The sequence below is a fragment of the Thermothelomyces thermophilus genome, chromosome 2 (assembly GCF_000226095.1).
Source record: "Thermothelomyces thermophilus ATCC 42464 chromosome 2, complete sequence".
NCBI lineage: Eukaryota > Fungi > Ascomycota > Sordariomycetes > Sordariales > Chaetomiaceae > Thermothelomyces > Thermothelomyces thermophilus.
In genome coordinates, this window is record NC_016473.1 from 3,511,573 (window position 1) to 3,539,411 (window position 27,839).

Sequence of the window (27,839 nt, forward strand, 5' to 3'; positions counted from 1 at the left end):
TAACTAAGCCCCATGCGAGGCGATTCCGAAAACAGATTCTGGCTTGTTTATTGTACTTGTCTTGTATTCAATCTCCGTACTGTATGTGTAGTGTATGTGCTGCACACTTACAAGACATTGCGACTGCGCCTTTCCCAACTGTCAGCAAACCTCCTTCTCTTTGAAGGTTTGGCAGGTAATTTACAGAGATAAGCGCAGTATTAGTGCCAATAAAATACTTTGAAATATATCACGGTCGTCCTCTTGACCCAAGGTAGCCACGGTGTTCAAGCCTGCGTCTCGGCGCGCACAATCAGACCAGAACCGGTTAGACTCGAATGGCATCATTGACACAATTGGTGGGGGGTAAGTGTACTCCGTACACTACTGTACCACCCCGTCTTTAATTACCTCTCGTCTCGCGTCTCGCCGACTGCTTTTAATAATTACTTGCTTGATTTTCGTTTGTTCCTCTCGTTCCCAGGCAGTTTCTGGCGACAACCCAAATCAACGGCCCTCGCCAACATGTCGCCCCTGCGCCTCAAAAACCTGAGCCGTCGTGTGTGGAAGGTGCTCCGAGCCAATTGGCACCTCGGCGTGACTGCGTTCGGCGGTCCACCAGTCCATTTCCGGATTGTGAGTTTATTATTATCGCGCGAGGTCGGGTTCCTGTCCCTGTCCGATTCTGAGGCTGACTATGCGATGCGATGCGATGCGATGCGACGCGCAGTTCAACGAGAAATTCGTGACAAAGACAAAATGGATCGACGAGCAAGTCTTTCAGGAGCTCTTCAGCATCTCGCAGGCATTGTCCGGACCTGCCAGTACCAAGATGCTGTACTGCATCAACCTGATACACGGCGGCTTGCTGTCGGCCATCTTGAGCTTCATGATGTGGAGTCTTCCGGGCGCCATCGGCATGTATGCTCTCTCCATCGGGGTGTCCAACATTGGCGAAACACTTCCGGCCCCGGTATACGCCCTCTTTTCGGGTCTCAACGCAGCTACCGTTGGGGTCATCGCCCTGGCGGCCATTGAGCTATCTCAAAAGTCCATCACAGATAAACTAACAAGGGTCATCGTCTTTCTCACGGGCACTGCCGGAATGCTCTACAGGGCGCTGTGGTATTTTCCCTTGCTGATGGCCATCTCGGGGCTCGTTACTCTCATCTATGATTTTCGTTGGGTTCATCGGTTTTTGAGGAGGTTGCTCGCCACGGCAACACGTCTCCGGTCCGGACGACAAGCTCAACCCTCCGAAGTGGCTTCGGCATCACCAAGCGTCAACGCTATTGCCCATCGACTTGACGACCCCGCCGCCAGAACCCCACCGCAGAATCAATCCAGCACGCCGTCGCCGCTCTCCGACCTTCCTGTCACCGAGACCGAAGCCCATGCCACTAATATCACAACCACGACGTCCGCCCCTTCCACAGCCGAAACGGAGCCGCGCATCATCCCGGCCTCCCACACGCTGACGCTGCCCCCGTCGCTGACGTGGAAGACGGGCGCGCTCGTCATCGCCGGCTTCCTGGTCACCTTCATCGTCGCCATCGCCCTGCGGAGCGCGCTCCCCAGCGCGCCCCTGCTCTACCGCCTCTTCGCCAACATGTACCTGGCGGGCACCATCATCTTCGGCGGCGGGCCCGTCGTCATCCCGCTGCTGCGCGAGTACGTCGTCGCCGAGGGTTGGGTCTCGCCGCGCGACTTCCTCATCGGCCTCGCCCTGATCCAGGCCTTCCCGGGCCCCAACTTCAACTTTGCCGTCTTCCTGGGCAGCCTGACCGCGCTGGGCGCCGGCTACAGCTCCGTGGTCGGCGCCGTCATCGCCTGGATCGCCATGTTCGCTCCCGGCCTGGTCCTGGTGCACGGCACCATGGGCATCTGGAGCGCGGTCCGGAGCAGGAGGTGGGTCAAGAGCGTGCTGAGGGGCGTGAACGCCGGCGCTGTCGGGTTGATGTACACGGCAGTGTACCGCATCTTTGGGGTAGGCTATCTTGACGAGCAATTTCAGACCGGCAGGAGCCTGGGTGATGACCCGTGGTGGCTTGTCATCACCGCCACGAGCTATGTTGGAGGTAGGTATTTCGGCTTGAGCGCCGTCTTCGCAATCATGCTGGGTGCGGTGATGGGCATGGCCTGGTACGGGGTGGTGGCGGCTTGATGGTTTCGGATATGAGGGCAATGTTGGCTCGCCGTTCGCCAGGTCTTGAATACAGGGGTGAGCCATGTCTCCGGCTCCCAGCCCGAAGCGGTGAGGCGCCACAAAGGAGGATGCGACTTATGGGCATCGCGTCTTCCCGTCATACAGAGCAGGCGTGCTGCTTGTGGGTGTTTGATGCCCACGTCTCGGGCACGCTCCGTTTTCTCTGAAGGATGATCTTAGCAACTGAACCGCTGTGCAGGAACGCGCACAAAACCCGTAAAATGACCGGCGGGATGCAGAACAAGCCAGTGCCAGATCCACTGGCCTCACGTTCCTCGGTAATGAGTTCCCATACGCGATTCACACATCGCCTTTACTTTTCGGCATGGAGGAGGACTTGGAGCATTAGCTTTGTGGTTATAAGTTCCGGTATCATGCCGAGTCCCTGTCTGGCTTTATTCCGTCACCGGTTGACTTTTCTGGCGCTCTACGGAGTAATTAATTATGTGTTCACCGCGCCCCCCTGCGGACTCAAACCACAGTGGAAAGGTCTTCTGGAGGATTCACTATCCAATAAGAGCTTCCTCATAAACGCCGCGACTAACCGAACGTTACCAGTTTGCCAACACCGCAACGCCTCCAAACACAGCTGCCGCGGCCATGCAAGCCCTTCTTTCCGGAGCAGCTCCCTGAACAGGAGACGGATGACGGAAGCTGGCAGTCGGGGTGCTGCTCACGCTAACCGTCGTGGTACTGGCAACTGCCGACGTGAACGGCACCCCGCCGGTCGCGCTGCTTGCCCCGTTGAAGGCAGGCGGCTGCGTGGCGGCGTCGGGGTCAGGCGTGGCAGTGGTGTTGGCCGGATTCAGCACCCTGCGATTATTGTTGATCAGAACATGTCGTGGGGGCCACCAAAACAGGTCTCGCCGGGCTTGCTTTGCAACTTACCCATCCACAATGTGCACGACCCCGTTGGCCACCAGGATATCTGATGCCACCACCCTCGCGCTGTTGACAAATAGCGCCCCATTCTGGACCCGGAAGTTGACGCCGGCGCCCTCCACTGTCGTCTCGCTGCCGCCCGAGATCAGCTCGCTATAGAGCACCTTGCCCTGGACGACGTGGTAGTTGAGGACCGTCGTCAGCTGCTCGAGCGTCATGGAGCTGACGAGGCTACCAATGGCGTTGAAGGCGTCGTTGTTGGGCACGAACACGGTCACGTCTGCGGCCGCGTTGATCGACGCCTCGACGCCCGCCCGGCGCAGCGCGCCCACCGCGGCCGTAAGCCCCCCGGCGATGAGGGTATTGGTCAAGTTGCCCGGGATGGAGAGAACTGAGTCGATGATGTGCACAGTGCCGCCAACGTAGTTGTAGTCCTTGGCGGTGTGGCTGTTAGCTCACTACTAATAGGAGGCCTTATGCTGGGAACAAGGGGAGGTCGGTCGAACATACATATGGCTGGAGGTTGGACTGCATGTTGTTGCCGGTAACGAGGGTCACAGAGCCGTTCTGGGACAGTGTACGGACTACCTGTCCACCGCTCACGTTGGAGTACGCCGCCACGTTTAGGAACGTCGGAATCGATGTGGACTTGGTGTTGGACAGGTTCGAAACCAAGTAGACGCCGTCCAGGGCGTGGTAGGCTAGGAAGGCCGTGAGGAAGTTGGGGTCCGAGGCCAGCTCACTGGAGAGCGACGTGCCGAACATTTGGTTGAGCGCATTGTTGCTTGGTGCCAGGAGTGTCACCCCCTGTGCGTTGCTCAGGATTTGAAAGATGAGTGACTGAGACTGCAGCCAAGCATTTAGAGTGGACAAGGTGGCGCTCTGAGCGATTAGGACGCTTTCCAGGGTATTGTACTGGCCAAAGACGCTCCATGCCCCAGAAAGCAGGAGCAGGCGTCTCAGATGCATCGTCAAAAAGGGACGCCCTGCTGGCAAGGGTTCAGCTGCCGCGCAATCACCTAGACCCCTGACGGGCAAAAGAGAAGGGCTTGTAGAAGGAAGTGCAACTGGCGTAAGAGCGGACAGCTTGCGAAACCTCGGCTCTGCCACTTGCAAAACGTCTAAACAAGTTACCATCCAATGGAAACTCCCCGAACGTGGATGACTCTGCTCTTCGCCCCGAAAGCACAACGCACAATACTGGAAATGATCCCGAGGTATTTGGCTGAGCGAAAGGTAGCATGATGAGAACGAAGCGTACGCCGCATCATAATGACAGCCAGCGGTGCATCTCATCTGCTTTCTGTATCCACTCTGGCTTCTCATCGGCCAGGTATCTCTCGTATCGGCATCCTGAAACGCAGTCTGCATGCAGACGAGATTGGTGAAGGAAAATCTGTCCCCATTGCAAAGATGGACGGGCTTTTCTCCTCCTGGCAGGACAGTGACACAATAGTCGACTTTAAACCAGTGCCGAATTCATTCCGGAAAATCATTCTTGGTGCAGCTAATTATGCGCCAACGATGTGCAGCTTGCGCGTCTCCGCCGGGGGGGGGGGGAGACTTCTTCTTGAACCTAAAAGAAGTGAGAGAAGATGTGAGGCGTTGCAAGATTTTATCCTAGGTAAGAGACGGAGGAAAGTCATAAAATTGCAGAAAAGACCCCATTCAAATTGAATGAAAACAAGAAGTGGCTCGGGATACTTGTATTCGAGACTTCTCTGTTCAAATACGTAATTACACAGGGCATGTTGGGAAACAGCAACCGTAGTCTGGTAATTAAGGTCCAGAAATTCTGCTTTTTAGGCAACTCCTCTGTTACGCTGTTCCCAGTTCTGCCTGTCTTGAATCCATGCTTCACGTGTGAATCCATGTTGCACGCGTCCCAAATCCTAAGATTCATTGGAAAGAATGGCTAAGGCAATGCGGTATTGCAGCCGTTCTGCACCCTTCCTCAACCAGGTGCAGCCTCAATTAGCCATCTTACCACGTTTCCGGCCAAGTGCAGTATTGGAACATATCTCGACATGACAGCCAAGTCAGAACTGGAATTCGCCCAATGCATTAATTACGGCGGGGAGATGGAATCTGCCGCAGAACGCAGCTTTGTCGTGGTGTTCACAGAAAAGGCTGCGATTTAGTATCCCCTGTAGTTCCTCCTTTGTCATTGTGCACTTGCTGATATTCTTTCTTCCAGACAACTTAGGCGTGTGTTTCCTCGCCACGTTCGTTCGTCGCGGCCATGCCAGAACCGTACTGGGACCCTGCAAATCTCCTCCAGATCGCCAACTCATACACCGCCCTCGAGGTTCAATGTCTCGGATGCGTCAAGCATAGTCATGCTACCCGCTGTCGAGAGTCTCTGACCGGTTCTGATGCCGCTACCGTCATGACTGAGCTCGGGCAAATGGCCACAATTCCACCAACCAAAGTAACGCACCACGATCTCGAGAGGCTGGCGAAGCTGTGTCTTTGTCGGGAGCACCGCACCTCTCAATATAGCCAAGTCTCCCAGAACTGGAAACCAGCCGTAGCCGGGGCCGCCAAACTCCACGAGCGCCTGACAAAGGGGCAAGGGAATGCAGCCACAGAGAACTCGCGATGGGACAATCTACTGCTGGAGCGTCAGAAATGTTTCGAGCTTCTTGGTGTCCAGAACGAGGACGCCGACCTGGCGTCGGAGCTCTCCGCTTGGCTGTCGAGCCACAAAAACGCAAAGTCCATGGTCTCCGAGCTGCAGGGCGATCTGGCAGCTGCCAACACTTCTATCTGCACTTTAGAGGATTGCCTAAGGGATCTGGAAGCCGAACTCCACCGCGCCAGGACCCGAGAAACTGAGCTGATCCAAGAGCGCCACGATGCTATTTGGCGGATCCAAGAAACCCGGAAAGCCGAGCACAGTCGCCTCACGGGAATGCTAAACCTGGTGAAAGCGGCGAACAACGACAGGCGGAGGTTTGAGAGCCTGGTTACTGCCTTGCGAGAGGAGCTCAGGAACGCTAGAAGCAGGTTGGAGCAAGAGAAAGCCAACACAAGAAGCCTCGAACAAACGGAAGCTGACTTGAGGAGGCGGCTGGTTGAAGCGACCGAAACCAGCCCCCAAGCGAACTCTTTGTCGAAAGAAGAAAGCGCTCAGACGAAAATATTGGAAGAAGCCAAAGAGGAGCTAGAACGACGTCTATCAGAAGCAGTTCAGAATCTATCTTCGACTCGGCATTTGTTGGAGATCGAAAAAGCAAAAGCCGCGGCCTTGCGGGACAAACAAGAGGATTGGGAGTGCCGGTTATTGAACGCGTACGCCGAGGGGGATCGCTTGTTGGCCGAGGAAAAGAGCAATGGGAAAGCTCTACAGAAGGCCAAAACTGATCTCGAGCGCCAGTTGCACGAGGCCAACGTGAGATCGGACCGATTAGTCTACGAGCAACAAACCAAGATTAAGGTTCTCTCAAGCATTAAACACGAGCTGCGGCTTCGACTGTCGGAAGTGAGGGCACGCAGCGTGGCCGAAGCAAACAGATTCAAGCGAAGCTACGACGCCCTCTCCAAGTCTCACGCAACCGCTCTTGAGCGGGCCCGTCGCCTCCAGGCATCCCTAGACGCGTGCAGGAGTCGTGTACGACTACTCAAGGACGATCGCCTGTCTCTCGAGAGCGAGCTACGCCAATGTCGGGCCGAGACCTACCCTCTCCGCACAACTAACGAACATTTGCGGGACGAGATTGAAAACCTGAAGTCCCAAGTGACGACGCTCGAACAAGCGCTTTCGAAAACCTGGCGCAACCGCCTTCGTATATTCGCCAGCCCTCACAAACCCGACCACGCCACCCAGGATCCGCTCTCCGGCACCACGCTCAACCGCTGAGATTCTCCCAGCCACGGATCGAGGAATTCGGGAGAGCTATCGATCGTCTTTTACCAACCGCATTCTTTCATAACGAACCAAGGTCACCAACATCGGACAGCATTGTGAAACTGCAAAAGCGACGCCGCAATTGCTGCTTCCAGCAATTGCACCTAAGTAGGTATTCTGACAAGCATCGAGCCGAAGACGCCCACTAATGAGCGTTCTACACAGGTGATTCTGGGCGCACTGCTCATATCCCTGCGAGGTCTTAACATGCAGACACTGCGCTCTTCCACCTTGCACTCCTTGTGCAACCACGAAACATGTGTATATGTACGGATTACATACACCTCCTCCAGGGTATGAAAAGACAAATGAGCGCGATCGTAGACGAGGCGTGCGATGTAATAATCCTTGGGCATCTTCGGGAGTTGTTTCTGAAACAGGCATTTGAGGCCTGTAAGGATGATTGTTGTCAGAAGCGACAGAGCTTCTGGGACACTAGCCACGAGCAATGCAAGCCACTTTGCAGGCTCGTCGACGCACGGATCATTTTCTTTTGTCTATTTATATCGCTCTTTCTCTCCTTTGTAGATAGTTCAACAAGGCACTCTTTCTGTTCCTTCCTTGCCACTACTCTCAACGCCTCCTACGCTTATTCGAGCTCGCAACTGCGTTCGGCAATTGTGCTTTCTCTCTCACCATCGTTGTTGACAACTCGGAATTCGATCTCGCCGTTCCGTTCTTCAAAAACTGCAGGCTTCCGAACAGTTAAAGAGTTTCCTGGGATTTAAGGATGCAAGCATATTACCTTCTCTGGGAAAGGAACCCTCAAGGGAACAGCCCGAGGTTGGACATCCGGTTTTGTCGAACCGGTATGAGAAATCTTGATCCTTTTGCTATCAGAGATGCTGTCCGGTTTTTCGGAAGCCGAGCGCTTCGCGACATGGAGGGTTTGTTCATGATCGGCTGAAACTAATTGCAGCGCTACTTTGTCCATCTTGTTTCGTTATGGCCGCTTGGGAGGGTGACGGTCGTGGTGCCTATAGACATGGCCAGGCCCACGAATGAAAGGAGGCACCCTCGTATATAACCCTAAACAAAAGCGCAGACGGAGGTGAGATGCCGGTGGAAGCGCGAAGTCGAGCCGAAATACAACCCGGGGTCGAGTGAAAAGTTGCAATTGACGAAATGCACCGGAAAGCTGGGACAGTCTCGATTGGCAGCGGTAAGGAGAGTAGGGCTCGGGAGAACGAATAATTAACCTACAAATAACCATATGGGCGGGGCGAAGTCGACAGTATTGTACGTACAAAGACGACGGAAAGAGTCGCTGTTTCTCTGCTACGGGCGTGCGGGGCCGTGCGAGACGCAGGAGGTTCTTCGATGTGTCATCAATGGGTCAGTAGGTGGAATTGGTTGCTGTGCTGGTGACGACCTGTCACGCGAAAGGGCTGCAAGAAGATAAGACTCATACAGGAGTGCTCGGGACGAACGTCAAAACCAACTGATCATTGGTGGCTGAGCCCAGGTCTATCATACCAGGTAATTATTAGAGCGAGATTCCCCATGGTCCTGTGGAACGGGGTAATAGCGAACGGAATGCGAGCAAAAGTATATACGTAGGGTATTCAACTTGACAGTGTAATTAGCTCGAAAGTTCGAAATCAGCGACGCCATTCCTTGTATAACTAAATAACCCGGAAGTTGAAGTTCTGCCCAAAACAACCCCTATTAAATACTCCGCCCACCGTGAACCTCATCGTTATTTAATTAACGACCTCACCCAAGCAAGCTCAACCGGCACAAATCAAAAAGATCACGGCCGATAATTAGGTATATATCCCACAGACAGACAAGACTCAGAGGGTGAAGAATCGCACATTCATTCACCTCTCCCCCGCTGGCTCAAAAACAACTCTACGACCGCCCTCCTCCTCGCCTCCCCTAACTTTCGCTCCGCCGACGTGCCGCCGGCCGAACCCCTACAAACGATTTCGCCGAGAACCTCAGCCACCCGTCTCTCTCTTACCCGTCGCTTCTCCAGTGCCGCCAACGCCACCGCTAGGGGCGTACCTGCTGCTGCACCTGCACCTGCACCACCCGCCTTGCGCACGAAACCAAACGATCTCCTTCCGACCCCGCCCAGGACCCCGCCAAGCGCCGCGCCCGCGCCCGCACCACCCTTCGGCAGGGACGCCTCGGCGCTCTTGAGGACGGCCAAGTCGGCCTTTGACAGGGGAGAGAGCTCCGACACCACCCTGGCGAGGGTGGTGGTCAGGAAGACGAAGCAGATGTTGTGGTGGGGCGCGGACTGGAGGATGTCGAGGACCGTGGTGCGGTCGTTCTCGAGCGTTGCCTCGTCCGAGGGCGGACTGGCCGGGTTGGCGAGCGAGGGGATGGAAGGGGCGGCCTGGTCGATCCGGTTCCAGAGCGGGGTGGGAACGACGCCGTCGGTGAGGCTGCGCAGGAAGAGGACGAGGGTCTGTGCGAGGGACTCGAGCCGGTGGAGGGCGGGCGTTTCCGGGGCGAAGACGGTGGGAAGGGGTTGGTCTTGGTCGAGGGCGTCGAGGAGAGAGATGATGTGGGAAGTGCGGGTGTCGATATCGGTCGACTTGCAAGCGGCCTCGTCGAAGGGCCAGCCGGGGTCTGACGGGATGCTGCAATCGTCGAGCATCTGAGCGTCGGCTAGGACGCGCTGGGTCGTGGTTTCAATGGCTTCGGTCAGTCGGAAGAGCTCTTTGGGAGCCGGGCGGTGAACTGGGAGATCGTATGGGATCGCGCCTGTCCTTCCCCCCTTTTGTTCCGAGAGTGAGAGGGCGAATGCCCGTATGCCCCCGTCGGGAACTCGGATGAGCTCATCGACAGAGCGTCCTATGCATGTTGGAGCCCAGGATGCGCGGACGGGGATGAAATGGTCTCTGCCGTCTGTGACGCGGAGGACTAGAACGTCTTCCAAGGTCGGTTGCCCCTCGTTGAGCATCCGGGAATGTGCGATATCCGTGACCTGGGCTTCGAGCACAGCATTGAGCGTCTCGCCAGGTTCGAGCGTCACCTCCTTCCCCAAGTCCACGGATCCGGTGTCATCATCAGCAACCTCGGAGCGCACAAAGCATGTCGTTAACCATTGTACTTCCGCTAACTCGTCATTCCCTGAATCGTCGATTGCCGGCTTCTCGACGAACGATAGCTTTGCAGACACGCTGCTCGTATTCGCTAACGTGAGTGAGAAGGTGTACTTTTTCAGAAACACGACTTCCCCAAAATCAACGTGTGTAGGAGACTCAGAGCCGCCGCGTCGGGATCCACCTCGGGGATCATGATGGTCAGCCACGATGGTGACTCCCGGACGCCCCTCGTTCTCTGCCCGATCCAGCGCTCGCGCCACTTCCGCGTGCACCTTGGATTTTAGTTCCGGCACGACAGCGTCGTAGTAGAGCGTGAAGATGGTGCTGACAGGCTTGTGATCCGATGATGTTATTCGTTGGTGGGAGGTGTAGAGCTCCAAGTGTATCCTGTCGTCCTCGGTTGGATCCGGAGATTGATCACAGCCGCCATCTTCGGCGTCGTCATATTCGTCGCATCCTAGGTCCTTTGCACTATTCGTTTGCTCTTCGCCGTCGTTTTCAGGATCGTACGAGAAGAGCACGTCGTCATCGACCGCCTCTTCGATGCCCCGCGCCTTCATCTCCTCGTCTTTTTTGCGCGCCTCCTCCTCTTCTTTGGCCTTACGCTTGTACTGTTCGATGTCATTGCGTGTGCGGTACAAGATACGGTCGCACCAGCTCGGCGGCCGGCGCTTTTCACTGGAGTCGAAGAGCGCAATTGTGCCCACATCGTACTTGTAGGTAGGCAGAAAGGTGATTGGTCCTTCGCGCCAGCCTTCGTGGAAGATCTTGCGTTCTTTGATAAGTCGCTTCAGCTGGTCATGGGGAAGGAGAGAGCTGAGCGTGGCTTGGAGGGACGCGGGATCCTCCTGCGGGTCCTGCGGGAAGTCGTCTGGGTCCGGAAGGTTGATCGAGTCATCGTCGGCTCCTTTGGCATCAACAACCCTGTCCTCGGACCGGTCTTGGGGTTCTCGGTTGGGATCTCTGTCCGTGACTTCGTCACTGCTATCAGACGAGCGGTGGACCACGATGGGTTCACCCTCAAGCGAGCTCTCCCGGCGCAGCTCCCTCTTGGACAGGTCGTATTCTCCTCGAGTATGGAGCATCAGGAGCCGCCGGATGTCGTCGCCCGGAAGCCGGTCGAGGCGGAAGTTGAGATCACCGAACCAGAATGCAAAGTCCTCATCCCCAATCTTGGTCTTTTCATCCTCGGAGACGCCAGAAATGACGATAGGTTCGAAACGGGCCTGGTTCATGATCTGTTGGGCCTGGCTTACCCGACGCTCGAGATAATAGTCCTCAACACCGCTCGCCAGGTGCGAGTTCACGAACAACAGCTGGGTGACTTCTCCCAACACTATGCGGGTGCACACAGCCCCCTTGTTCCCCAAATATCCCAGGGCACCAGTGCCGACAGAGCTCGTGCTGACATTGCTTATTGTCGGCGCGATCTCTGGGGAGGCGTAAGCCAGCAACAGGAGTCCGGCCAAGTGCTCGACGACAACGAGCTGGTAGTCTGGTGGTAAAGCTGCTTCCAGAGCCGCCTTCCACTTCCCCATCATCGAATCGTCCGCGGCGTAGATCCAGGACATGTACTGGCTCGGAGCCGCGAGGTCATTAACCTCTTGGAGGCCAAGAACATAGAGACCGATTTTGCCACGTTCTGCAAGCTCAATCGGGATCTCGCCGCGGGAAGGACCATCGAAGCCTCTCCTTCCTGCCGGTCCATCATCGTCCGGCGGCTTTGACGATCCGAGTGAGGGGTCCAGACCTTCCCCATCGATAAACCACCTTGCAAGGTCCTTATCCGTGCCGGGACATGCAGCAACGTTCCAAGTGCCGACCTTTATTCGCATGCGATGCGGACGCACATACTCTGAGCGGCGGGCATGTGTAGTCTTGTGAAGCGAGTACGGATTGGCAGAAGACAGATCGACGACGACATCAGCGTTTGTCGAGCCGGTCGGGGTTCCCGATGAACCCATGACGACATCAGCGACGGGTTCGCCGAGCTGGGCGACGGTGAGTCTCGAAACTGAGTATGCCTGTGGCGGCTAATGCGGCGGGCGCGTTTTGGGTTTTGGATTGGCAGGGTTGGTCGCGCTCTCTGTCGTAACAGACGGCGCGGCAGCTCCGCAACGATCGATCGAGGCATTCGGCGAGGTTAGAGGTTGATTCGAGCATCCGCGGGCAGAAGAAGAAGTCTGGGTTGAGGAGCCGGGGGGGAAATGTGCGAGGTTTATAAGGCATAAAGTGGCCACATGACAGCTAATTCAATTGCCGACGACTGTGGCTGGCAGGGGCAGCCTGTTGCAAACCGATTGAGCGAAGTGCGATCCGCGATGGCGGGTGGGTAGGCCGATGCCGTCAGCGGGCCGGAGCACGCGCGTGGGGAATGTGGGGCTCCGCCGTTCTTGAAACACCGACTCTCCGTCACCCGTGCGAGGTCAGCTTTGTAGTGTTTGCCATCCGTACTGTATGTATATACTGTACATATATACCTGCTGAGAACTTGGGCACCTTGGCACTGATTTCGTTCACAGCATGCTGGGTCAATTGCCAGCGCAAGGCAACAGTTGTCAACCACAGCTCTTTCACTTTCTTTTCTCGCGCATTACTTAATACTACCTCTGACGTGTTAACCCTTGTCAGCCTAAGCAATGTTATACCTTTTTCTCGGAGACACGAGGGCAGAAAGGTCTAATTCCCTCCGACGGCGGTAAAAAATAATAATAAAGTTCTCTGAGCGTGGTGCACGCATTACTCACACCACAAGTGGGACGTTAGACGTCTTGTTGTAAGCACTATGCGACATGTTTAATAAATACCGTATTAATTATAGCATAGGTAAAATCACTATCGGTTAGAGGAGATGGCTAGGAAGGCTTAATAAATCGTATTGAGACTGGCGAACCCCGCCGATGGTGTCGGGGCAGATGGTCCCTCGCGCTCCTCGATGTGATGATGGACTCGCGTATGGCAGAGATATTGGTTGTCTGACGCAGGGCACGATGATTTGCGTTAAGAAGGCTGGATGGACTGATAAAACGATGCAGATGATGCTCATTGTTGGAGATAATGAACACGGGAAGCTTTGGCCTGAGCGACCTCCGTCCCGGACACGGGCAGTGGTGGCCAGAGATTCGGGATTCCATGGCAACAACCGCCACGCTGGGGCTGGGATCCAATTGTGCATCCACACCGGGCGGTTCTGCTTGAAGGAGGAGCAGACGGCAGATAATCGTGGGGTTCTTTTGAGTGCTGTGGAGATGGGGTGAGCGGATATTAGGTATTTGATAAGACGACAAGAGTGCTCTCGTGCGCTGGTATTATCAATTGACGGAAGAATAAGAATGGTCTGACCCCCGAGTGTTAAGTTGAGAGCAGCCCGTCACTGCAACGCTGCAGATCCAGACAAGGGCGTATACTTAGATAGCTCCCAAATGTAATTACATAGGGTGTTTAAAGTGTTGTCGAGTATGTATTTATCATATTCGCTCTTGGTTCACCATCTGTCGCCATCGCACAAACTCATAGCAAATGGCTAATAGGCCCTGAAATCGATCATTCCATTGCCGAATGTTTAAGAGGAACCTAGTATTAGGTGATCATTCCAATCGCCAGCCTGTCTTGGCTAATTATTAATACCTTAACGTTGCCATCTGATCGGATTCCGCTCCAATTGATAGGAGAGGAGCCTTCGAAGAGCATTAAATGATGTCACGTCATAATTTTCGTTGTCATCAATAATGAAAGAAAAAGGCATCTCTGAGATATTTGCGAGCGGAGGTGCAAGAGAAGAAGCAAATGCTAATTAGAGGTTAGAAAGAGCCGAAGCTAGAAAGCAGGTATCTGGTCCTTTCTACCCTCTTTTCCTTCTTTACCTATCGCGCAAGATCAACGCCTGACCTTATTTTGAGGGGAAGGGAGGGAAGAGGCCCGAGCGATATGAAAATATAGGGGAATAGCTTGGTGCGCGTGTGGTAGAAAGAGAAGGAGAAGGCGCCCCATCGCGAGCAGGATTCTTATTCGTTATCCAAAGTTTAGACGATAGTAACCGGGTATCTGGGCCCTCTTGACGGTGACGGTGGATGGTCGTTGCCGGCCATGCGGGACCACATTCTCCGTCTTGGGTATCAGGCAGCAGACCTTCTGAGTGGGAGGTTGCCAGTTCGAGGCAACCAAAAGAACTACAAAGAAGGCCAGCCCAGAGACTGCAAATGACAGCCCAGATGCTTGGCTCTGCCAGTCTAGGGATTTTCGGTAGGGCTACCGGCCGCCTTCTGCTACATACAATGCCCCGGGCCCCGGACCATAAGCCTCCGCTAACCAGGCAAATGCTGTTTTGGGAGTCGGCAACCCCTGCAGGATCTGGACTCGATGCCGAGATGTTGCATCGCGCCCTCAGTCAACCCGGCTTCTCTCTCTTCGAGCCCGCCTTGGCCATTGACTTGCCACCGAAATCGTCTTCCACAAAGAGATCCGGCCCAACATGCGCTCTAGATCGGGGCAGGACAGGGGGAAAGCAATGCCGGAGCGCGAAGGGAGAGGGGAAGGGGGAGGGGGGGAGCTGTGGGTTACTCTATGTTGAGAAGCAAATAACGGCAAATCCGGAGTAGCAGCAGACCACACAAGATTAGCATGCTCTCATACATATATATATATAACTCTAGAGATATCAGCCGCCGTGTCGGTCACTCGTCCTTTGCTTCCACCCTCAGGACAGCATCCTCTGGTTCGTTGCCCCCGCTGCCATAAACAACCTTTATTTTTTTTTCCACTTCTTGCCCGCCATGAAGGTTCTCGCGCCCCTGATTCTGGCCGGTGCCGCCAGCGCCCACACCATCTTCTCATCCCTCGAGGTGGGCGGCGTCAACCAGGGCATCGGGCAGGGTGTCCGCGTGCCGTCGTACAACGGTCCGATCGAGGACGTGACGTCCAACTCGATCGCCTGCAACGGGCCCCCCAACCCGACGACGCCGACCAACAAGGTCATCACGGTCCGGGCCGGCGAGACGGTGACGGCCGTCTGGCGGTACATGCTGAGCACCACCGGCTCGGCCCCCAACGACATCATGGACAGCAGCCACAAGGGCCCGACCATGGCCTACCTCAAGAAGGTCGACAACGCCACCACCGACTCGGGCGTCGGCGGCGGCTGGTTCAAGATCCAGGAGGACGGCCTTACCAACGGCGTCTGGGGCACCGAGCGCGTCATCAACGGCCAGGGCCGCCACAACATCAAGATCCCCGAGTGCATCGCCCCCGGCCAGTACCTCCTCCGCGCCGAGATGCTTGCCCTGCACGGAGCTTCCAACTACCCCGGCGCTCAGTTCTACATGGAGTGCGCCCAGCTCAATAGTACGTTTGTCCAGAGGGAAAAAAAAAAGGAAAATAAAGAAAAAAAAAAGCGGCGGGACAGATGTGATGGCTAACATTGATACTTCTTCTTCTCCAGTCGTCGGCGGCACCGGCAGCAAGACGCCGTCCACCGTCAGCTTCCCGGGCGCTTACAAGGTACATACGTTGTTTAATATATGTTGCTATTTTCCGAATTACCGCCCCTGTGTAATGATTAATTACAACATTACTAACGCGGTCGTGATCGACAGGGTACCGACCCCGGAGTCAAGATCAACATCTACTGGCCCCCCGTCACCAGCTACCAGATTCCCGGCCCCGGCGTGTTCACCTGCTAAAGCCTCTGTGGCCCATGGATGGTCGTTGGCTAGACGTGTTCTTGGGTCATCATCGTGGTATCTCTCTTGCCTACGGTACTTCCTGTTTGTTGTACATACTCGGGAATCTCAACAATCTTCCTTCTTGTGGACCTTCTGGTCACCTTGTCAACCCACCCGAAGCCGCATGGTCGGACTCTTTGTGATACATGGTTAGTGATCAAGGGGGTTTTGCTTTCGAACTTGGTCGCATTGTTTGGGAACCATGATCATCACGAACTCGAATCTGCCAAGTCGGACAATGCCATTGTCGAGTCTGTCACAACAAAGCGCCGAAGCATCCGTGGTCTTGCACCAACACACGCTCTTTTCCTTCTTTGACCCAGCAAGTCCGAGCCCGCACAGGGTACAAATAGCCAGCCAAACTCACCGCCTCCCGCTCCCAAACCAACATGATGACCAGATCGTATTCACACCAAGATTAACATATTTGCAACATTCTTGTCATTGGCGTGAACCCGTTACCTTGATCGACTTCCCCTTCTTATCCTTCCGCGTGGGATATGATGGGGCCATCTTCAAGGTATGAAACCGTCCCCGCCACAGCACTCGAGCAGGTGCCGCCACGCATGGAAGAAGACGCGTACGACACCACGATCAATCCCCCAGATTGGGAGCAGTATGTTGAATGCCCAAGTATCGCCGTACTACCAGAACCCGACCCAGCTGTTGCAGTCACGGCACGGGAGATGGACTTCCTTGAAGAAGACTGCGCGTTAGTAACTAATGGCCCCGCTGTGGCCGAGGAGATCACGGCCGATTGCTCGGGAGACGGCTCCGGCGAAGCTTATTTCTTGCTCCAGGACGAGGTGGGCATGTCTATCTACTCTGTCGACCCCTTTGATGCCTTCACCGAGCCTAGCCAGCAGGAGCCCGTCAACTTCTTCTGCCCGGAGGCTAGCGAGTATCTGGACATGACCGACGCCAGTGTTGATGAACTCGGACTTGATGTGGAAGCCTGCGCCTGGTTCTTGGACAACGACCAAGTCACGGGCATTGAAGACGCAAACGCTGGCCATCTAGACAACCCCCCTCCCCTGCATATGTTCCAGGCCACATCGCAAGAGGAAACGCCCCGGGATGGACGGTTCGCCTACCCCGGATTCGACCAGTCTGACATGGCCCATGACATGGCCCATGCCTTCCAACACGACCGGTTCGACCGGGTTCACGAGTGCGACAGCAGTCAGCACTGGCAGCTCGCCAACCAGCAGCAGCTACTGCTGCCCACCGACGCGGGAGCGTTCCAAGGAGTCAACGCCGACCTTCCGCAGCATATTATCCCGGCCTGTGTTTGTCATCACCAGTTTCCACCCCAGGTCTGCTCACCGCCACCACTTGTTGTCATCCAGAACTTTGTTTCGGTGGGCACTATCAACGTCTCACTCGACCGCCGGGACCAGAGCCCGCCTCACTAGCACCATCAGGTAGGCGTTTCCCCGACTCGGAACTAGTTAGGTGTCGTGAGAAGACTGCGGGGAAGGAAAACGGCGACAAGAAGATTTGGGTGAGCACAGGCAAAACTTTCAGCTATTATCTCCGTATTTAGTTACTTAATAGTTCCCTTGGCCAATAAAAAATATACGTACATATATACATGCAGAACTCCTCCCTCGGACTAGATTAATCCGGTGAGAAAGACCAGCTTTCGCCATATTAAAGCAAGTAAGTACCTGAGTGACTCGGGTCGCACACACACTCTCTCTGTCTCAATGCGATAAGTTGTCAAAGGGAGGGCGCGGGATGTCAGAGAAGAAGAGATCGGGCGAGGCCGTTGTCGGAGTCTGCCAACCGATAATTACTGTGTAATTAACAGCAGAAGCCATATTAATAGCACGAAACTAGCAGCCCACGCCGGCCAGGTCGCAACCCGACAGCGGCCCCTCCTAAACCACACTACTACGGAGCAGTACGCTACACTACGCAGTCCTAGCCATGTGAGCTTCCCGGTTCGGAAGGCAAAATCAACTCCCCGCTCGTGCCGCAAGCGCCGATGCCGATCTGCGGGAGCCCCACGCGGGAGACAGGCGAACTGCGGCCCAATCAGTGTCGAGAACCTCGCTCGTGCTGGCAGGAGGACCCCATGGTTGAGAACGTGAAACGGCCAGGTCCGGGGGCTTGCCAGCGCCAAAGTTCCATTATTAAGGGTTCCCCCCTCCGCCGCCTAAAACCCGAGATTCGGTAAGATTTCAGGGTTAGCGGACGGCAACGGACATGTGCATCAATTGATAGGGTTGGAGGGCCGCCGTGGGACTTGAACGCCTATCAGTAGCGAGAACGGTGCCGTAGCATTCGAGATGGGACCGGTCGTCTGAAGAGGTTGAGGGGATCGACATGGACTAGTCCGCACGTTATCGAACCTTCCGTTCCTGGATACAACCCCGTGATCTGCTTTTCCAAGTAAAACAGCACATATAAGTTTGAGCTTCATCTCAGGTTCCTCCGAGCGTAGTAGTAGTAGTAGTAGTAGTAGTAGCGTTTCCACCTCTCAACAGTCGCACGCTGTCTCGACACTCGCGCTCCTCTAGACCCCCAGAACTCCTGTGCTGCTCCTCTCACAGTCAGCCGGAAAGAGAAAAACATGGTCCGCGTAAGAACCACCCTTCGCTTCCCACCTGAGGATTGGGCTGACATTCCTGTCTCAGCTCATCCCCGCCCTCCTGACCCTCGTGTCGGCGTTCACCGTTTCGGCCGCGCCATTCCCGGTGGAGGCCGAAGGCCGCATCGAAGCCCGCGCCTGCGCCTGGACGTGCGGGAGCGTGTGCTACGAGCAGAGCCACATCAACGCTGCCCTCAACAAGGGCTACTCGCTGCAGCAGTCCGGCGACGACATCAGTGAGTTGATCCCTCACCCACCATCTGCCGCCCCGATTTTAGTTAGTTACCCAAGAGCGACAGCAAGCGCTCTTGTAACATGGGACGTAGTAAGGAGTGAAAGACGCCACACGAATAACGCTGACTCTACTTGAATTCCCAGACAGCTACCCCCACCGGTACAACAACTACGAAGGATTCGACTTCCCGACTGCCGGGCCGTGGTACGAGTTCCCCATCCTGTCGAGCCACAGCGTGTACAGCGGCGGCTCGCCCGGGCCGGATCGCGTTATCTTCGACGGCAGCGGGAACTTTGACGCCCTCATCACGCACACCGGTGCCAGCGGGAATAACTTTGTTGCTTGCGAGAAGAACTGAATGGGGTTGTTGCACGGATTGCAATGACTCGAGCGATTGGAGAAGGAGTCGTGCGGCGGATTTGGCAGTCTCTGGGGTCACCTCGCTGAGGGGGGTCCAGCGAGGGATTAGCGAAAATCGCACCCGGAGTTCTTCGTTTGCCGCAGAAACAGGTCGTTACTGTACAGAATACCAAAATGCGATTGTTCAGAGCTCCCCAAGTCCGAGGATTCGGGTCGGAAAGACGCAGCCCTACTGTGGAAAGCTGAGGCCAAACTCGCCCGCTTCGTAGAGGGACCGAACTGGGACACCCCGGTTCTCAGCGATGAGGCCGACAAGCTGTTGTCCAATATCCTTGATGTCGTTGTACTCTTGGAGACTGCGAATATATGTTCGGACAGTAATTTCCGCTGGTTGGCTGATGAAAAACCGTTAACAAGGCCCGGGGGGGGGGGGGGGGGGGGGAAACACCACGCTGTTTTTGGTGGGTAAGGTACCTTAGATGGGATGTTTCTTCGTCTAATTCCCTGACGGTGCGAAGTAGTGTTCGCAAGGTATCCTGCGCTTTGGCAAAGGCGTGGCACTAAGAACCATAGCTAGCTCGTTAGGACTGCTGCTTAACCGTCAAAAGGACTTTAGGCGGAGTGCGTACGATTTTCGTCATGTGCCCTAGGTAGCTGTCCTATGCTAGGTCAGCATTTAGCATTTCTTGATTCCATTCGACGCTGCAATCTACATACGCTGATTAGGTACTTGAGCTCCGAGTCATCCTTTGCGATAATTCGAATAGGATCACCCGATCCTGGCCCAGTGACCACTATCACATGCTCCGAATCGTCACTCCCAGAGGTAACCTGAACGCTCATGGTCCAGGGCTCAGAATCTTCAGATGGCCTCTCCAACGCATGTCCAGCATCAAGCCACTGCCGGTAGCTGTCTAGCCGCTTTTGGACCCTGGCGATGATGTCATTGCGATCTCCGTCGGCCCCGATGTTTCGAGCCAACCATCCTTGGAATGACGAGACAAGGGTCAACTGTCTTTTCACAGCGGAGGCGATGGCATCGTCACCGTCTGTGGGAGTTGGCATGTTGTCCCGATTGCTGTTGCTTGTTTCATCGGTAAATGCGCGGAAGGCGGGGAACGTCAGAGGAGACAGACACCCAAGGTTAATAAAGAACAGTGCCCAAGACACAGTATGAATGCTGGGAAGCTGCCACTGTAATAAAACCCTTGGGTCCTAGACAACCTTGGATACCCAACGGCGGGTCAGCTTCCGGCGTCGCGCTGTTGCGTGTGTGAAACCTCGCTCTGTTTGTCGGGCACCGTTCCCGATATCCGCTAGTCGCAGCAACACGGCAAGAGAGAAAAACCGTGCCCTCATGCGCCAATTTTCTTCCCAAAGAGCTCCGATACGCTCAACCGCTTGCCAGCAACGGAGCTGCCCCCGGGCGCCATAGAAGCCTGGACATCTGGAGCAAACGCGCCATTTCCCGGTGCAGTAGCCGTCGTGGCCTGGAGGTACGAACCTAGGGCTTGGCGGCCCTGCTGCCAGGCGCCCAGGATCAGGCTTGCGTGCACCTCCCGCGTGTTGGTCTCGTCGGCGTGAATCCAGAGTCCGAGGATCTTTTTAGCCGCTGCCCCCTCTTCCCCCTGGATATTGGTCCCTGTGGCATCATCCTCCAGCCGAAAAACGATCAGCTCCCCGACCACTTCGCAGTCCGTCACTCTCAAGAGGTCGATTTCCAGATTCTCCATGCTGCGGCGGTTGAGCACAAAGACGCACACGCGAGGCACCACCTCGCCAGTGTGCGAGACAAACGGCTCCTGCTCGCAGACGAACATGGTGCCTTCGGCGCCGTGCTTCTCCCACCCTTGTGTAGACTCGAGGAAATTGTAGGCTACGGCGTTGGCGGCGATGGAGAGGATCGACCGGATGCTCGGTTGATAGCGGCGCAGGACCCGCAGACTGAGCTCGGTGTTGTCACGGGCGGGCTGCGGGTTCGAAGACGGCAGCGATTCGCGGTTCTCCATGTACTGCGCAGCGTCGGACTCGTAGTCCGAGGCGACCACTTGGCGGGGACCGCTGTTGCTCGCGTGATGGCGGTGCCGCGCCTTGCGGGGGGTAGATCGGCTCATACTCGTGGTCAGAAGAGTGATCGAACGGTCCCTTCCAGATTCTGACAGGCCGGTTGTAGTAGCACTTGAATAATTGAGCGAATTGCTAAGGCAAGGTGAGGGAGTAATAAATGATGGTTTTTGTTTCCGCTCGGTGGCAGAAGGAGCAAGCTTAGGATTGCTCCGGCGGCAGTGCCTGACCCCACCTAACAGATTACACAGAGCTGTGCTCAAAGAAGTACTGTATTTCGTACTGTATTCATGGTACGGAGTATGCTTAGTTACAGTATGTATGTAATGTAATCCATACATACAATGCATAAACCGGCACTGCTGCTCTAAGCAGTAACACCATCTATCACAGATTTCAAATCGATCTCGCAGACTTTCAATGATCACACATGGGTTGAAATCACTACTCTATCGTTCATCCCGAAAATTAAAGGTTCCTGCTTTCAAGCCACCGTGGAAAAGAGATACGTATCACTTAGCACTTCGATCGACATTTTACCCATTTGAAGCATGGCGACCGCAACAAGCGAAGAGGTCAGGGGGGAATTAATTCGCTGACCAAGGTTATAATTAAAGCTTAACAGCATAGTGATGGCTCGACAACTTGAAACTAACTGCAGTTCGGCGCATCTCCGAGCCCCTCAAGCTCTCGAGGAAATATCGAATCCCTTGAGCGACCCATCGGCCCGATACTCCTGCAACAACTTCATGTACGACGCCATCCCTTGGGACAGGTTCCCACTCCTGGCCCTTTTTGCCATTTCCATCGGGTCCTCCGACTTCCGCAGAGCCTCGCCCTCGGAGGTGATGTAGCCCGGCGTGCAGCCCGTGACGCTCGCAAACCAGCCAGCATGCTTCATGATCTCGAAGGACCAGGCCTCCTCGGCCTCGCTCGTCACTTCGACAAGGGCATCGCCGTCGACCCTGTCCTCGGCTGTCTTGATGACCTGGACGATATGCTCCGTGCCGACATCTAGGGTGAAGGCGTTGTTGGCCGCCTGGGACGACTGGGACAGGGGGGTGAAGAAGAGGTTGGGGAACCCGTTCGAGCACACGCCGTGCAGGGTCGCCGCACCATGGGTCTGCCACTTGTCGTCCAGCGACTTACCGCCGCGGCCGTAGATGTCAACACCAGTGCGCACTGCAGGGCTCCCTCCGCCGATGCTCGGCGTCACGTAGCCGGTGCTCAGGACGAGGATGTCGAGAGGATATTCCTTGTCCGCGACCACCAGCCCGCTCGGGTTGGCCGCATCTACACCCTTGCCATCCGTGTCGACGAGATGCACGTTGGGGAGGTTGAATGTCTGAAGATATTCGTCGCTAAATGTTGGCCGCTTGCACCTGGGATACAATCAGCCTTTCTTCTCTTCCCTTCCCGACAGCTGGAAATCCTCCGAGAAGGGGCACGACATAATTACCATGTTGGGTACCACGCCTTGAGCTTGGCAGCTGTTTTCGGATCCTTGACGATGCTGTCCGTCCGCGCCCGCACCTGCTCGGCGTGAGGCAGGTCGAGCTTGTACAGCCGCCCGAGGTGCTCGGCGATCTTCTCCGGCGTTGGCTCGACTATGCCATGTCTTGGAGAGCCGATAACGGCAGAAAAGGCGGGCATTTCGGTCCACCCGTCTGCAACCATGTTCTCCTGGCCCTCTTCGGCGGCGTCGGTCAGGTACGAGTCAAGGTTCAGCATCCGCTCCCGCTGCCACCCCTTCTTCCTAGCAATTTTCGTTTTCCTGGATGCGAACGTCAACAACTTCCTGATGCGACCGAGATGAGAGAGCTCTCTAGGGGACGGCTTACCACTCCACCGGGTCTGTCGGGCGCTGGCCCCGCCACCACACCCCAGACGGCGTGCGCTGGAACACGTACAACTCCTTCGCGTACTTGGCGAGCTTGGGCACTACCTGAATCGCGGTTGCGCCCGTGCCGATGATGCCGACACGCTTACCTTCAAGCCGGTTAAGGGCTTCATCCGTGGGACTCCCACCAGTAACGTCGTAATTCCAGCGCGCTGTATGGAAAACGGGTCCGGTAAAGGTTTCGAGGCCTGGGATTTTGGGAACCTGGGGGTTGGTGAGGATGCCGCTGGCAAGCAAGACATACCGAGCCTGGAGCTTCAGCTCACGGCTCTGCTGCCCGGGACCACGGCCCTCGGTGACCTCGAGACTCCACAACCGAGATTCGTCATCCCACCTGATGGTCTTGACATTCGACCGGAACAGCGCCTTGTCATGCAACTTCCACTGCGTCGCGATGCGGTACGCGTGCTCGAGCAGCTCCGGCCCCGCCGCGTACTTGCTCTTGGGGATGTACCCGGTCTCCTCGAGCAACGGCATGTAACTGTAGCTCTCGACGTCGCAGTGCAGGCCGGGGTATCGGTTCCACCACCACGTGCCACCAAACCCGCCGGCGGCATCGACCATGAGGATATCATCCGGCCCACTCGCCAGCCCGGCTTCGGCCAGACGGACAGCATAGAGCAAACCTCCGTACCCGGCGCCGAGAATGATGAACTTATACCTGGAGCCGTCCTTGACCGGTTCTTTCGCGTTCAGCGCTGCATGATCAACCCAAGGATCTTCTGCGAGGGCGCGGAACCGTTCATTCCCGACCTCCTTGAGCCGGATGAACTGGCCAAGACCCTCGGGTCGGAAACGCTTGGCTGCTTCGGCCGTGTATTTCTGAGAGAGCTGGTGCAGCTTGAGATCTTCGGGGGTCGGGGCGCCGCTGGCGCCTTCAGCTGAGGGTGCCATTACGGGTTTGGTCGTTCGGGACGCTGCCAAGTCAGTGTTGGGTAACGAGGGATGGGCGAGTGGCTTATATGGGAGAGTTTCCCCAAGAGCAAACGGCCCGGAAACCGTCGAATGCGGACGCCCAGTTTCGACCCCAGCACTGAGAGGTCCAGAACTCAGAAAACGAAACCGAATAAGAGCGTCGTATTCGGTTCCGCTCGCGCATCCCGTCTCAGACATCCTCCGGACCGACTGCACGGGGTGCTCCAGTCGCCCGCAGTTTTCTCTTCCAATAGGTCCGGGGGACGACAAGCCCGATGCGGTGCAGTTCCATGGGATGGTGGCGGATGTAACAACGGTGGGGTAAGAAGCACGGTGGATCGATTAAGTTGTTTGTGTGTGTTCCCCGCCCCATGCAGAAAGGGGGCAAATTCTCAACTTGTTCTCTGCTCACACTAATAATCCGTACATACAATGGGGCAGATGCCCCTGCTAGGCAGGTCGGGCGGATCAAATATCTCTCCATACCGGTCAGCCAGTCACTCGTCTTGGCAGAATCGGATATTAATTATAATAAGACGGCAACGGTATTATTAAAGGAAAGTGCTCGAGCGGGGTCGTCGTCTTGGGGAACAGACAAATCGGGGAGTTTGGCGGGATAATCCCAAAAGCGCCCAGGAGGGAGGCCGTCTTAATAGAGTCTTAATGTCCCTAATTAATACGACTTCTCCATGTCAACTTCGCGCCAAGTACGCAAAGAAAACAGCCTGCTCCACGGTCCATTCAGGGCTTTCACCACATCAAGTCACCAAACCAATACCTCCCCCAACACACTCTCTAATAGTGGTCTAATTAAATTAGTGTTCCTGTTTAGCACTGCGGCGCGGCCAAGCCTTCCGCCATGGATCCAAGCTCGGTTCCAGACTTTGACGACTTGCCCAAGGTCGAAGGGCAGCCCCAAGGGTGTGCCTGGGGGTTGTTCGACAAGGACGGCAAGAAGGACGTGTTTGGTACCTTGAACTTCCTCACGCCCCAGATTGTAGCCGCCGCCGCCGCCGAGGTCAAGGACGGGGTATCAATCTCTCTCAAGTGCGTTCGTCGGCTACCTGCTCGATCGGATTCTACGAAGGCGAGAGGAAGGAGGACTGACAAAAATGCAGCTGGCCACTGAACGGCATCAAGTTTCCGCTCCCGGGCCGCAAACCGCCCGTACACCGGCCGCTCTACCTGGGAGAAACCTTCGGCGTGCCCTTTGAAGGGTGGGATGACGAGCTCGAATTCAACACGCAGTTCAGCAGCCAGTGGGACAGCCTCTGCCACGTGACGCCCAACGGCACGGCGTACAACGGCGTCAAGACGACGGAGGAGGCCCTGTCGGTGCAGTCGACCGCCGAGAACGCGCTGCCGACCATCGACCACTGGCACTCACGCGGCGCCGTCGTGGGGCGCGGCGTCCTCATTGACTGGAAGCGGTACCACGAGGAGACCACGGGGACGCCGTTCCACCCCCTCGACGGGTACCGCATCACGACCGAGGACATCGAGAAGGTAGCCAAGTACCAGGGGGTCGAGTTCAAGCACGGCGACATCCTCATCATCCGGACCGGCTACACCGAGATCCTCGAGGCCCCGACCCCGGAAGACATGGCCAAGTTCCAAGCCGCGACCCTGTCGGGCGTGCACGGGACCGTGGAGACGGCCCGCTGGGCGTGGAATCGCCGGTTCGCGGCCGTGGCCGGCGATTCCCAGGCGTTCGAGGCCGTGCCCGCGCTGAAGCCGGATGGGACTGTGGGCGGAATCTCGGACCTGGGTGAGTGTCCTGTCTTCGCCCCTGAACCGCTGCTAGAACGCTAACCACCGCAGTCTTGCATCCGTGGTTCCTCAACCGCTTCGGCATGCCCATCGGGGAGCTCTGGGATCTCAAGGCGCTGAGCGAGTACGCCAAGAAGACGGGCAGATACAGCTTCCTCTTGACCTCGGCTCCCTTGAACCACCCAGGCCTAGTGGCCTCGCCGCCCAACGCCATTGCTGTGTTCTAGTAATTAACCTGAAATCGATGGCCACTAAGATATTCGTGGACGGCGATGGGGCTGCTTCATTAGGTGTGTAGCTCGATCGAGATGAAACCCTACATAGTAAGCGTTTCAAAGGGGTGCAGTATCTGAGCTAAATTCTCGGTAACCATGTGCTTCCAAGGCACAGCAGTACGTCCGCACACTCCACAAGGCGCCCGCATTAATTGGGTCGGAAACATATATGACCCAAGCTGTACGTATGTGAGAGGTGTAATTAATTAGTTAGTAGAGCACTGGAGCTATGTGGCGGTCAATGCTTTCAGCCCGCCCTAGTGGCGAGGGGCCGCGTTCCGGCGTGCGGTTCTGATGCGCGAGCGGGATGCAGCATTCACCAAAGCCGACGGAAGGTTCTCATACTCCGTACTCTGTATGTTTTGATTGTTGTGGAAGAGGGGCATGGAGGAATGCTGTGAGGCGGCAAGGATGTTGGATTCCCTGATCAGGGTCCAAGTTGGGGGCAGGAGTGCCAGGCATCCCGCTGACAGCTAATTTCCTTCTCGCCAGCTGCAGACCAGGCAAGAGGGATGATTGGGGGAGCCGAGTCGCATCCAAACTTTGGTTTGCCGTGGACTACGCCGCTTGGGTGCATCCGCGCGGAATTTGCCAATGGGCGGAAATGTACTTTCGTTGAAGAAGGAAGCAGGCCCGCCCCCCAACGGTTGTCAAGGCCTCGGTCCCTTTCACACATAAGCGCGCAACGGAGGGACGACCAAGCATCACGGAATACGCTGCGTGTTCTCGAGAATCACCGACCTCTCGAACGCGCAATGGCGCTCGAATTCACAGGTAGACCCGGCACGCTGCTTGGGCCGCTAACGACGGCCTGGTCCATGCCAGATAGCTGCACCGTCCATGTGCGGAACTGCGCAACCTGCAACGAGGGCTTCAGAGGTCAGCAATGCGTGTCGGGCCAGCCCGAGGATCACACCACGTGCTGGCCTCCGGCCGTCAAGGCGAACGAGCCGCCCCAGCACCCTTTTGTCGGATGGGGCTTCTACTCTCCCGGCCTGGTATGCCCATCCGGCTACACGACCGCTTGCACGGCCGAGTACGGCGGGAGACCAGAGTGGGAGATTGAGTTCACCTTGATCCCGGGAGAGACGGCAGTTGGGTGCTGTCCCGAGTATGTCATGTTTCCTCCCCTCCCCCTTCCCCCCTCCCCCGGCGGCAGAGCCATGACCGGCCTTAGAAAGCAGTGGCTGACCCGGCTGGCATAGGGGGTTCAAGTGCACCAACAAGAACGGCAACACTTGCATCGCCGTCGAGACGGGGCTGAGAGTTGCCACCGGCTTCTGTTCCGGATCGCAGCTGGCTGATCTCGCCCAGGCTACCTTTCCGGCATTCGTGGACGTCCCGACAACCATAACGGACGACGGGTCGAACGAGATTGCCGCGCAGACATATACGCAGGAGGTGGTCTTTTTGGCGCCCATGTTCCAGCTGAATTTCCAGTCGTCAGACCTTGTAACCTCAACAGCCCGACCGCCCACATCGGCGTCGAGTACCCAGGATGGTCCGAAGTCGACCGACACCAACTCCGCTTCATTCAATTCCCTCCCGACGGTTTCTGGCCAAGGTGGTCAGTCGGGGGGAGGAAGCGGGTTGTCGACGGGCGCAACAGCCGGGATCGCCGTCGGCGCGGCGCTGGGGGGCGTACTCCTGGGCATACTGGCGATTGTTCTGTTTATCCGGAACCGAAGGAAAAAGGAGGGGCCTGCAGCACCACCCGTGTGGCAAGAAACACCCCCCACCGGCGCGCCGCCGTCTCAATATATGGACCACGGAACTTACAAGTACGTGTCGGAGCTTCCGAGCGCCGGCGGCGAACATTCGGAGCTTCCCCAGGCCTGGCATGACTGGTACGAGCTGCCTGTGCAACACAGTGCGACTCCGGGTCATGGGCAGTATGGGAACGAGCAACAACTGCTGCATCCACAGTACCAGCACCAGCAGCAGCAGCAGGCGTGGTTCGGCCAA

General features: G+C 56.3%; 10 protein-coding genes across 10 annotated transcripts; 6 read left to right on the top strand and 4 right to left on the bottom strand.

Annotated features, from left to right (window-relative positions):
• The first annotated feature begins 399 nt into the window (after positions 1-399).
• On the top strand, positions 400-2,249 carry MYCTH_2301772 (uncharacterized protein). The gene is made up of 2 exons (XM_003661835.1): positions 400-615; positions 710-2,249. Exons 1-2 carry the CDS (start codon positions 505-507, stop codon positions 2,141-2,143), a joined length of 1,545 nt encoding a protein of 514 aa, XP_003661883.1. The 5' UTR covers positions 400-504; the 3' UTR covers positions 2,144-2,249.
• Positions 2,250-2,802: 553 nt separating this feature from the next.
• On the bottom strand, positions 2,803-3,976 carry MYCTH_2024695 (uncharacterized protein; the record flags this gene model as incomplete). The annotated part of the gene is made up of 3 exons (XM_003661836.1): positions 2,803-2,998; positions 3,074-3,501; positions 3,578-3,976. Coding segments are annotated over 3 exons (1,023 nt in total), but the record flags the coding sequence as incomplete, so codon positions are not given.
• A 1,333-nt stretch (positions 3,977-5,309) lies between these two features.
• Positions 5,310-6,929, top strand: MYCTH_92694 (uncharacterized protein; the record flags this gene model as incomplete). The annotated part of the gene is made up of 1 exon (XM_003661837.1): positions 5,310-6,929. The coding sequence occupies one exon, from the start codon at positions 5,310-5,312 to the stop codon at positions 6,927-6,929; it is 1,620 nt and encodes a 539-aa protein (XP_003661885.1).
• A 1,867-nt stretch (positions 6,930-8,796) lies between these two features.
• On the bottom strand, positions 8,797-12,003 carry MYCTH_100519 (uncharacterized protein; the record flags this gene model as incomplete). Its single annotated transcript, XM_003661838.1, has 1 exon — positions 8,797-12,003. The coding sequence occupies one exon, from the start codon at positions 12,001-12,003 to the stop codon at positions 8,797-8,799; it is 3,207 nt and encodes a 1,068-aa protein (XP_003661886.1).
• A 2,808-nt stretch (positions 12,004-14,811) lies between these two features.
• On the top strand, positions 14,812-15,717 carry MYCTH_100518 (glycoside hydrolase family 61 protein; the record flags this gene model as incomplete). The annotated part of the gene is made up of 3 exons (XM_003661839.1): positions 14,812-15,379; positions 15,477-15,535; positions 15,631-15,717. The coding sequence occupies 3 exons, from the start codon at positions 14,812-14,814 to the stop codon at positions 15,715-15,717; spliced, it is 714 nt and encodes a 237-aa protein (XP_003661887.1).
• Positions 15,718-18,215: 2,498 nt separating this feature from the next.
• On the top strand, positions 18,216-19,002 carry MYCTH_2301780 (guanyl-specific ribonuclease). Its single transcript, XM_003661840.1, has 3 exons — positions 18,216-18,346; positions 18,402-18,591; positions 18,734-19,002. The coding sequence occupies exons 1-3, from the start codon at positions 18,338-18,340 to the stop codon at positions 18,946-18,948; spliced, it is 414 nt and encodes a 137-aa protein (XP_003661888.1). The 5' UTR covers positions 18,216-18,337; the 3' UTR covers positions 18,949-19,002.
• A 177-nt stretch (positions 19,003-19,179) lies between these two features.
• On the bottom strand, positions 19,180-21,162 carry MYCTH_2138386 (uncharacterized protein; the record flags this gene model as incomplete). The annotated part of the gene is made up of 5 exons (XM_003661841.1): positions 20,349-21,162; positions 19,668-20,028; positions 19,580-19,609; positions 19,425-19,510; positions 19,180-19,345 (listed from the first exon to the last, which is right to left on the bottom strand). Exons 1-5 carry the CDS (start codon positions 21,062-21,064, stop codon positions 19,180-19,182), a joined length of 1,359 nt encoding a protein of 452 aa, XP_003661889.1. The 5' UTR covers positions 21,065-21,162.
• A 407-nt stretch (positions 21,163-21,569) lies between these two features.
• Positions 21,570-23,812, bottom strand: MYCTH_65400 (pyridine nucleotide-disulfide oxidoreductase-like protein). The gene is made up of 3 exons (XM_003661842.1): positions 22,856-23,812; positions 22,474-22,788; positions 21,570-22,396 (listed from the first exon to the last, which is right to left on the bottom strand). Exons 1-3 carry the CDS (start codon positions 23,806-23,808, stop codon positions 21,697-21,699), a joined length of 1,968 nt encoding a protein of 655 aa, XP_003661890.1. The 5' UTR covers positions 23,809-23,812; the 3' UTR covers positions 21,570-21,696.
• A 560-nt stretch (positions 23,813-24,372) lies between these two features.
• Positions 24,373-26,112, top strand: MYCTH_2301788 (uncharacterized protein). Its single transcript, XM_003661843.1, has 3 exons — positions 24,373-24,876; positions 24,948-25,597; positions 25,651-26,112. Exons 1-3 carry the CDS (start codon positions 24,689-24,691, stop codon positions 25,824-25,826), a joined length of 1,014 nt encoding a protein of 337 aa, XP_003661891.1. The 5' UTR covers positions 24,373-24,688; the 3' UTR covers positions 25,827-26,112.
• A 547-nt stretch (positions 26,113-26,659) lies between these two features.
• MYCTH_2048823 (uncharacterized protein) lies at positions 26,660-27,569 on the top strand (the record flags this gene model as incomplete). The annotated part of the gene is made up of 4 exons (XM_003661844.1): positions 26,660-26,985; positions 27,080-27,206; positions 27,276-27,363; positions 27,439-27,569. Coding segments are annotated over 4 exons (672 nt in total), but the record flags the coding sequence as incomplete, so codon positions are not given.
• Between the last annotated feature and the right edge of the window lie 270 nt (positions 27,570-27,839).